The 10,733-nt window shown below is 51.1% G+C and overlaps 1 protein-coding gene across 1 annotated transcript in view; it reads left to right on the top strand.

Moving 5' to 3' along the window:
* Positions 1-8,605, top strand: part of oc90 (otoconin 90) — a 37,098-nt gene extending 28,493 nt beyond the window's left edge. Inside the window, exons 22-23 of the mRNA XM_030403299.1 lie at positions 8,233-8,336; positions 8,453-8,605. Coding sequence (XP_030259159.1) covers positions 8,233-8,336; positions 8,453-8,605 — 257 coding nt within the window. The remainder of the gene's footprint in view (positions 1-8,232; positions 8,337-8,452) is intronic.
* The last annotated feature ends 2,128 nt before the right edge of the window (positions 8,606-10,733 follow it).

The following is a 10,733-nucleotide window of genomic DNA, read 5'->3' as shown; positions in this document are numbered from 1 at the left end:
GAGCGACGTGCCAGAGCAGCTGAGAGGCAACCAGACACACGGTCAGCTGCCTGACGTCTGAGAGGACACTGTGAGGAGACACTGTGAGGAGACACTGTGAGGAGACACAGTGAGGACGCACTGTGAGGAGACACTGTGAGGAGACACTGTGAGGACGCACTGTGAGGAGACACTGTGAGGAGACACTGTGAGGACGCACTGTGAGGAGACACTGTGAGGAGACACTGTGAGGACGCACTGTGAGGAGACACTGGAGGAGACACTGTGAGGACGCACAGTGGGGAGACACAGTGAGGACACTGTGAGGAGACACTGTGAGGACGCACTGTGAGGAGACACTGTGAGGAGACACTGTGAGGACACACTGTGAGGAGACACTGTGAGGAGACACTGCGAGGAGACACTGCGAGGAGACACTGCGAGGAGACACTGCGAGGAGACACTGAGGAGACACTGTGAGGACGCACAGTGGGGAGACACAGTGAGGACCACACTGTGAGGAGACACTGTGAGGACACACTGCGAGGAGACACTGTGAGGACACACTGTGAGGAGACACTGAGGAGACACTGTGAGGAGACACTGTGAGGAGACACTGAGGAGACACTGTGAGGAGACACTGCGAGGAGACACTGAGGAGACACTGTGAGGACGCACTGTGAGGAGACACTGAGGAGACACTGTGAGGAGACACTGTGAGGAGACACTGAGGAGACACTGTGAGGAGACACTGTGAGGACGCACTGTGAGGAGACACTGTGAGGAGACACTGTGAGGAGACACTGAGGACACACTGTGAGGAGACACTGTGAGGACGCACTGTGAGGAGACACTGTGAGGACGCACTGTGAGGAGACACTGTGAGGAGACACTGTGAGGACGCACTGTGAGGAGACACTGTGAGGACGCACTGTGAGGAGACACTGTGAGGAGACACTGTGAGGAGACACTGTGAGGAGACACTGTGAGGAGACACTGTGAGGACGCACTGTGAGGAGACACTGAGGAGACACTGTGAGGAGACACTGTGAGGAGACACAGTGAGGACGCACTGTGAGGACACAGTGAGGACACACTGTGAGGAGACACTGTGAGGAGACACTGTGAGGAGACACAGTGAGGACACACTGTGAGGAGACACTGTGAGGACGCACTGTGAGGAGACACTGTGAGGAGACACTGTGAGGAGACAGTGAGGAGACACTGTGAGGAGACACTGTGAGGAGACACTGTGAGGAGACACTGTGAGGAGACACTGTGAGGAGACACTGTGAGGAGACACAGTGAGGAGACACAGTGAGGAGACACTGTGAGGAGACAGTGAGGAGACACTGTGAGGAGACACTGTGAGGAGACACTGTGAGGAGACACTGTGAGGAGACACTGTGAGGACACACTGTGAGGAGACACTGTGAGGAGACACTGCGAGGAGACACTGTGAGGAGACACTGTGAGGACACACTGTGAGGAGACACTGTGAGGACACACTGAGGAGACACTGTGAGGAGACACTGTGAGGACACACTGTGAGGAGACACTGTGAGGAGACACTGTGAGGAGACACTGTGAGGAGACACTGTGAGGACACACTGTGAGGAGACACTGTGAGGAGACACTGTGAGGACACACTGTGAGGAGACACTGTGAGGACAACTGGAGGAGACACTGTGAGGAGACACTGTGAGGAGACACTGTGAGGACGCACTGTGATCCAGTTAAGACTTTCGAAATAAAACAGGTAATATATGACGACCTTTGATGACCTTTGGACATCTTTGTGGACAGACGAGATGAAGGAGAAGATCTTTAAAACTCTGGCCAACATGAATCCTTGAGCGTAGGCAGTAATCCCAGTGCAAACATGAGGAGACCCGAGGGAACAGGCAGCCACACAGGTGAGGCAGGAGGGAGAACACAGGACCGGGGAACAGGTGTGACTCAAGACGAAAACAGGAAGAAGACAGTTAAAAACACGGGGAGCGACTGACTAATGAGACGCAGGTGTCGCAGAAGAAGAGCGAGAGGAAACAGACAAAGAGTGGAAACTGGAACATCACACGACAGGAAGTAAACTACAAAATAAAAGAGGGAATAATCAAACCACGACACGGACGCCGTGCTCCAGCTGGACTCTGACTCGGACTCTTTAAAGCAGGCTTTTATAAATGATGCTGGAGGGAAACTACAGCGTGTTGAATAAAGGTGGTGAAAACTTTGAGGTGGAAAGATATCAAACCGACTATGTGCGATCAGACAGGTGCTGCCGACTGAGGGTGAAGTGGAGCGACTGAGTCCTAATGCAGCTTTTAATCATCGCTCTAATGAATTAAACTGCCGTCTGTCTGCCTCACTGACTCATCGCCGCTCTCATTTCCTGTATGGAGAGAAAACTGTGATGTTAGAAGTCAGTTTGCTTAATTTAGAAAAAACCTGACTCCTGATACAGCAGCCTGGACTCTGGACTCTCTCTGGTTCTGTCTCGTTGTGTCTTCGACTTGAGCATATGACCGAGTGGAGGAGGTTAATATTTCAGTTGAGTCCAGCAGCAGAGGAGCAGGAGGAGCAGGAGGAGGAGCAGGAGGAGCTGGGTCAGTGTGACGGTCTAGACGTGGAGACAGAAATAGACCGTGACCTGATACATCTCAGTCCAGAAAACACAGACGGACTCGTCTCATCCATCCGATCAGCAGGACGGCAACACAAATGAAATCATTCCAAAATATTCTACTTGACTAAACTTCTGTTTAAAGGCTTCATGAAGGATCGATTCTCATTAATTCAGAATCAGGTCTTTGTTTGAGACACAGTCGTTTATATTTAATTAAGAAGAACGTGTGTTTTCTGATCGGCTCCTGATGGCCGTGATGATCTCACTGATTCGTTAAAACTCAACATCTTTTTTCACATTCAAGTACTTGTAGTAGTTTCTGCAGAACCACAGATGAGTTCACGCTGAATGTTTGTGTTTCTCTCTCGTCACACTTCTTCGATCGCACTCCAACTTCAGCGATGAAACCGGCTGGAAATGTCGGCAGCGGTGCGACTCTGTGACTCTGAGCGGCCTCCACCTCCTGATGCTGATGTGTACTGTGAATGTGATATGACAGCATGGAAACGTCTGTGGTTTGAAACGTTCCTGCTAACATGAAATCCTCGTACACGGCTTTTAAAGAGATATGCATCAACTTACAGTAATAATCTGAGCAGGAGGAGATCAGAAGAGATCAAACTTATTCTGCAGGTCGAGAGTTCTTCTTCTTCTCTTCACGATAAAAAGTCTGATGGAAACTTCGTCGTGCGTTAACCTCGGTGCTGCGCCGCACTCATTTACTGTGATTGATGCATAAGTAGAAGTGATCCTGTAATTCTGTTTCACACCCCAGTTCCTTTTCAGGGCCTGACGGGAACAGACGCCTCCGTCAGCACCGCCCACGTACCAGAATAACCTCCACACCCTCGTACTATACCTGCGTCACAAAACTACGTTAACATTCAGTTTTTTCTGACTTTCACACGTATGTAGATCTCGTTGTGTGTGTGTGTGTGTGTGTGTGTGTGGAGTTAAAGGGACAGTATGTAGATCTGAAGAAGGAATTCAAACTCACGATTTTAATATTTACAATATCAGTGAGGTAAGAAATCAAACTTTTCTCCATCTGTGAATAAACCAGCAGCAGCAACGTCCCAGAATGCTGTCTGAGGCTAGACAGGGCAGGGTCCGCCACATGTAAACAAAGTAAAACAGTACGGTGTTGTTCTTATTCAGTCGTGAAAACAAAGAGAGTTTGTTGTGTTGTTCTCACTGACGTCTTCGTTTCAGCTGCAAACGTGTTTTTATTGCAGATGAAGATGTCGATCAGTAAAACAATAAACTGGTTGATGATGTAAACGTGGCGCCGGCTGAAGAACGGACGCTCCGAGGAAACTGAAGCCGTGACTGAGGCGGAACATCACGTGCAGCACAACACAAACAGAAAGCAGTGCATCATGGGAGACGGCGAGAACAACAAACAGAAGAGAAGAAAAACAACAAACAGCCTGTGTGCATCCCAGCATGCTCGGCGCTTATTAAGCGGCGCCGCCCTGTCTCTCCTGATTTAATATCATGTCTTTGTTTTGTCCCCCAGACGGCGAGCGGCGAGCGGCGAGCTCGTCTGTCTGTGCGGTCGTATAAATGTTGGTTCGCAAACTAACGACAGCGGCGAGGCCAGAGATGATTCACCTCTCCGGCTTTAAACAACGGGACAAAGTCTGGATTGAAACGATCAAAGAGAATCAAAATGGAGGAGGAACGATCGGCTGGATTTATTCTAATCAATTAGTCATGGCTGCCTGCAGTACGATCACACCGCCGTTAATTATTCCATTTTGGATTCATCTGTTCATTCTTAATTTAACAGCCCAGAAATAAATATTAGGTTTCTGCAAAATATGTCTGAATCTGGACGTCTCAGATGGAACATGTTGATATTTCATGTGTCAGATCACGAAACAAAAATGATATGAGCTGTCAGGAGGAGGTGGAGGTGGAGGTGGTGGAGGTGGAGGAGGAAGAGGTGGAGGTGGTGGAGGTGGAGGAGGATGGTGGAGGAGAGGAGGAGGAGGTGGAGGTGGAGGAGGTGGAGGAGGAGGTGGTGTGGAGGAGGAGGTGGAGGTGGAGGAAGAGGTGGAGGTGGTGGAGGTGGAGGAGCAGGAGGGAGGAGGAGGAGGAGGAGGTGGTGGAGGAGGTGGAGGAGGAGGAGGAGGAGGTGGAGGGAGGAGAAGAGGTGGAGGTGGTGGAGGAGGAGGAGGAGGAGGAGGAGGCGGGAGGAGGAGGGTGGGGTGGAGGAGGAGGTGGTGTGGTGTGGAGAGGTGGAGGTGGAGGAGAGGGAGGTGGTGGAGGTGGAGGAGGGGAGGAGGAGGAGGAGGAGGTGGAGGTGGTGGAGGAGGAGGAGGAGGAGGTGGTGGAGGAGGTGGAGGAGGAGAGGAGGAGGTGGAGGAGGAAGAGGTGGAGGTGGTTGAGGGGAGGAGCAGGAGGAGGAGGAGGGAGGGGAGGTGGGGAGGAGGGAGGAGGAGGAGGAGGAGGAGGAGGAGGTGGAGGAGGAGGAGGTGGAGGTGGTGGAGGGGGTGGAGGAGGAGGAGGAGGAGGAGGAGGAGGGGTGGAGGAGGAGGAGAGGTGGAGGAGGAGGTGGAGGTGGAGGAGAGGTGGATGAGGAGGTGGAGGTGGAGGAGAGGAGGAGGAGGAGGAGGAGGTGGAGGTGGTGGAGGAGGAGGGGAGGAGGTGGTGGAGGAGGTGGAGGAGGAGGAGGAGGAGGTGGAGGAGGAGAGGTGGAGGGGTGGAGGTGGAGGAGGTGGAGGAGGAGGAGGTGGAGGAGGAAGAGGTGGAGGTGGAGGGAGGAGGAGGAGGAAGAGGAGGTGGAGGAGGAGGGGAGGTGGTGGAGGAGGTGGAGGAGGTGGAGGAGGAGGAGGAGGAGGAGGAGGGGGGTGGAGGTGTGGAGGAGGGAGGAGGAAGAGGTGGAGGTGGTGGAGGTGGGGGAGGAGGAGGAGGTGGTGGAGGGAGGTGGAGGAGGAGGAGGTGGAGGTGGAGGAGGAAGAGGTGGAGGGGTGGAGGTGGAGGAGGAGGTGGAGGAGGAGGAGGGGAGAGTGGGGTGGAGGAGGAGGAGGAGGAGGGGGTGGAGGTGGAGGAGGAGGAAGAGGTGGAGGTGGAGGGGTGGTGGAGGAGGAGGATGAGGAGGAGGTGGAGGAGGTGGAGGAGGAGGAGGAGGAAGAGGAGGTGGAGGAGGAGGAGGAGGAGGATGTCCACTGAGCCAGAGACCACTGTTCAAGACTGAGTTTCACCACTGGTAAGCGTGACAGCACTGGACAGGACAGTGAGCCTGCAGGAGGACGCTGTTGATGAGACATCAGGTGAATCCTGCAGTGATTCAGCGTCTCACACCTGGTGTATTTACATCACACCGGCTCATTGTCCTGCTGCGCTTTCACTTGTCAGCCACAACACGGAGCTTTTACAAAACCCCAGCTAAGTGGATTGTAGTTTTCCAGGTTGATGCCCTCTCAGGAGAAGAATAACTTGCTGTTTCTGTTGAGTTTCTGTAGAAATCTCTCTGGTGTTTCCTCTTTGTCAGACTGCTGAACATCTTTGTGGTTCAAAGAGGAAATCTCTGCTCTTTGATTCAGGACTGAGACCAAACGCTGACAGCTACCACTGATGTTTAAAGCTGTTGTAAGTGGAGCTTTGCCTCGTTTGTTCTGCAGGTCCAGTGTTTCTCTGCTTCTGTCTCGATCCGGCCTCCTCCGACTGTCCTGCCGGCAGCAGAGTGGAGTGAAGCTGCAGAATATTCTGGAGCGACCCGAGTGAGGTGACAGCGGGGCTGATGGAGGATGATGTGTTTACTGACACTGGCTGTGGGTCAGCAGCCACACAGAGGAGGGACGACACCTGAACGCCTCCCAGCCCCCACCGGCTGTTGTTCCAGTGAACCACAGAAGAAGAAACTGATTAATACTGCACGACTGAACTGAAGGATCTGCTGACGATGTGTTGATGTGTGAATCCAGCGTGTCACCTTGTGATTATTAACCTGCAGGGCACCAACATACCTGCATCACTGCCACGTTTCTCTCTGTGTGGAGACATTTTAGTGGTTTAAATATTCAACCAGTGCTTCATCGTTACTATGAGATCCTGAAGAATATCAAATGAATCGAGGGAAAGATTCAAGTACCTGCTCCCATTACAACCTGAGTGTGAGATCAGTTTTGGTATTTTTCGCAACACTTCAAGTAAAACGTGTCGATATCTATTGTTTCAAAACTGAAGCAGACGTACCTGTTCGGTATCATCACCTGTCAGAGAGGTCGACACCAGTCGGTACATCTGCTGACACAAAGATGAACAAATTGTTAGAGCTGCTAAAAGGTCACATGGAGAGAAGACGTCCATCATTTATCAACCCAAGCACAGCGCTCACATGTTCTTAACTCGACGCTCGTGGAGTGGAGTGTCAGCTCCTGCCGGGACACACCATCGATCAGCTGCGTCCTGCCGAGATGTTCATATCTCACGTCTGAGGCCACAAAAACCAGCATGAAAAATAGGAGCAATAATATTTAAATGTCGCCCGTCCATCACTTCTTCAACATGAACTCTGGGAGCTCCTGATGTTGACGCTCTCAGCTGTTTCTGACAGACGTTTGTCTAATTTACTTTTTGACATCTCGATTCTTTCTTCTTCTTTTTGCATCTTAGCTTTGCAAACATTTTCATATTTAACATCAGATCATTTTTCAACAAGCAAGCGAGAATACAGAGCTGCTTTTTTATTTCCGGTGTGTAGATAATTAAATTGAATCTGAGACCTGCTGTTTCTTTTTGCTTCCGTCGCTGCTCCGCTTTGTAAAGTAAATATGTGTGTGTGTTCAAGCTCTCTGCACACACACACACATTAAATGGCCATCCAGTGAGTTGCTGACAGGAGGTTAAGTACGTTGACTTCGACTTTCACTTTTGAATCCCAGCGGGCAGGAAACAAGCGTGCAGGCAGAACGTGATGTTTCTCCTGCAGCTGACGTTCTCTCCTGTCGACGTCGCATGTTGTTGTGTTGTTCGTTACAGCGCAACATGGATGCAAACGAGAGTTTAATAAACTTTGAGCTGATATAAACTCATCTCTACAGACGGATACCTGCATGTGTTAGGGTTAGTCGCAGGCACGGCGCCTCGATCTCTCTTCTGGTTGAGCCAAAGTGATTTTTTTAGCCGGGTCTTTGAAGATTACAGGAGTTAAAACTGTGAACACACAGCTTCATCAATCTGCTCATCTCACTCTCAGAGAGAAAGCAAATCATTTCCTGTCACAGTGAGCAGATACACAGATCCCGTCAGCTAACCTTCATTAGCTGTTTCCGTGTACAACATCCTCCCTGTGACAGAGCGATTGTGTTCGCTGATGAAGATAGAGAGGAGGACCGCCGCTGAAAACACTAATTGCCTGTGACGTTTAACTACTCGTCAGGGAGGTCGACACACCCGGTTTGAGGACCTGAGGAGGAGGCCGACGGCGGGCGAGATGTTGGGAGAGCGGCGTGCAGACAGCAGCTGTCCTGATCAGATCCGACCCTTCCTCCTCCTCCTCTTCTTCCTCGCTGCATTGTTTTGGCATCTCTAATTAAAGAAGTGACATTTGTTTCAGAGCCCGGGGTCGCTGGAAGACTAAGACTCTCCTTCTCTTTCTCCTCATCCTCCATCAGCCCCTCCTCCTCCGCGAGGTCGCCGACACCGACAGTACGTATCAATCACTGTCCCCAGCCTCCGGTCGTCCCCTGGGGTCCTGGGTGGCAGCGTGATGGTGAATGTCAGATGCTCTGTAATGAGTTGTTATTGTGCCAGTCGATGTATACGCGCCTCCCCGATGAACTCGGGTCACCGCGAGGATAATGTATCATTGATTGCGTGATCAATGTCTCGCAGGAGGAGCCGAGGGGGTCGTCGTTGGGCGTCGAGGCGAGTGAACAAGCTCGCCGCGGTGTTTGTAATGCCTGCACGGCCTCCGGCGTGCATACCAAGTGTGACATTGGCCTCGCAGCGCTCCATCCTCCTCCTCATCAGAGCGTGGCTGGGTGAGGAGGTGATTCACGTCCTTCCTCTCAAGGCTTTCTTTGAGCCTCGCTAATACAGTGTGAAAGTCAGTGGTGACAGCTTCCCAGGTGTCTCTGAGCCCCGAGCCCTGACATGTGACCCCCTTTAGTGAAGCGTCAGAAAGGTGAAGCGAGTCGGCGTGGACAGTTAAAGCGTCACAGTGTTAAGTAGACAGAGTCTGGAGAAAGACAGTTAGCTGTAGAGGAGCCACGCTCGATATGCCTCCATGCTACTTCTCTTTATGCTAAGCTAGGCTAGGCTAACCACATCCTGACTCCACACTTCTTGGTTTGAATACGTCCTCCGTGTCTGATGTGCGAGCGAGCTGCCGGTGTGTCGCTGGACTGCAGCAACATGTCGGCGCCACACAGAACCATCCCGTTAGATCCGTTTCATTTAAGCATCGCAGTCACACTGGCAGTGATTCCGGCGGCTCTGTGTGATTGAACAAAGCTCTCCGTCACGGATGTTGCCGGTGACCTTGTTATTAAAGTTGTGGAATTAATGTGTTTCTGATTGACGTGCGTATGATGAGTGAATTATGCAGCGCGGCGGCTCCGCAGTGACTGATTGTTTTCCAGCTGCTGCAGCGTGGTAACTGTGCAGACATGATGTCGTATATGATGGTAGAATAAAGGTATAAAATCACCTGTAGCTCGGCTCTCCGTTAATCTCAGGGTGAAAGGTTCGATCCCTCCCTCCTGCCCACGTGTCCTCGAGCAGGACACTGATCTCCACAGAGCTCCACCAGCAGGTCAGGTCACTGTGGACGGAAACATCTGTCGGGTCGGGTCAAGCATAAGCAGTTAATCACGTAGAAACAGATGCTCTTCACTGTACGCTGATACTAATGCATGTGATGTGTTGGTTAAAACAACAACATGAGGATTACTGACTCAGACACTGAAAAGCACTGAGAGATAATACAAGTTGGATACTTTCAGTTTTATTTTATCTAACTGAGGCGTCAGGTAAAGTTCAGGTGCACAGGTATGAAGGCTGTGGGCCCGTTATCACCTGTTTTGTCGTCCGGACACGTGAACGGCGTTTCAGGTCGCTGAAAACGGAGCTTTTGATTCTTTTTTTTTGGCTTGGAGCGCTTAAAAAAAGTGTGAACCTACAGGTAAGTTCAGGAAACCTCGACTGGATGACGGCTGATGCAGCAACACTTCACCTCCAGAACAGTTCTGTTTTGGATTCACACGTCTGACGGGACGATCGTGTACACAGTTTCCTCTGAAGGTCGTCTTGTTCCTTCCTCTTGAAACTCCTCGAGATGTCTGTGTTTGAACTTTGGCAATTTGTTTGCCGTCGTTCGATTCATCCGTCTGGGAGGGCGAGAGGCAGGATCCTTACAGCGCTCCCCTGCAGCGGCAGACTTCTACATTCTGCTGATTTAGAGCCACTTGTAACCATGGGAGACGGCGGACCGCGCCGCAGCCACCGCCGCCTCATTAAGAGTGCTGCCGGGTCTGATCGACGGAGGAACGTATTGTTATCCAGCAGACTTATTCAGCTGCTCCCTGAGATTTAACCTCAGCAGACCTTCAGCGTCTGTGCAGGCTGAGCAGACACACAGCGACACGTTACAGCACATTACTGAAGGAAATCACACGAGACGGACTCCATCATGTTTGAAGTGAAACTGGACGAGAACAAGTTACTCTCAGTTTGATTCATGTAAAGACCCAAACACAACGTCTGAAGTATGTTTTTTCACAACCAAAATCTGTGATCTTCCACTGAACTTCAACCTTTAAATGTAGTGATGCTATGTTGTAGAGATACTGTGATAGAGTGACAACTTTAAGAAGCCGTTTTCGTTTTTTCAATGGGCATGGCCTGGCTGGCCGCCTTGGAGCAGGGTAAGTATTTTTATGGGTGCTAATTTGCTAGATGAAATGAACTTAGTCACATTCATATTAATGTTGGAATTTTTTTTTTCACAAATGGAATACAGAGACGTCGCAACAATGATTTCCCCCTGGTGCCGAGGATGCGGCTGCCCCAGTCGGAGCCACAAAGCACCGCCCGGAGATCTCCAGCGGGGGATGTCAACCCAGAAGAGGAGACGGCTTCAGAGATGGAGCCAATGTCGGAAGTTGAATTTGAC

This window comes from Sparus aurata, chromosome 21 (genome assembly GCF_900880675.1).
Source record: "Sparus aurata chromosome 21, fSpaAur1.1, whole genome shotgun sequence".
In the NCBI taxonomy this organism is placed as follows: Eukaryota; Metazoa; Chordata; class Actinopteri; order Spariformes; family Sparidae; genus Sparus; species Sparus aurata.
This window is presented reverse-complemented; position numbering and strand designations above follow the sequence as displayed.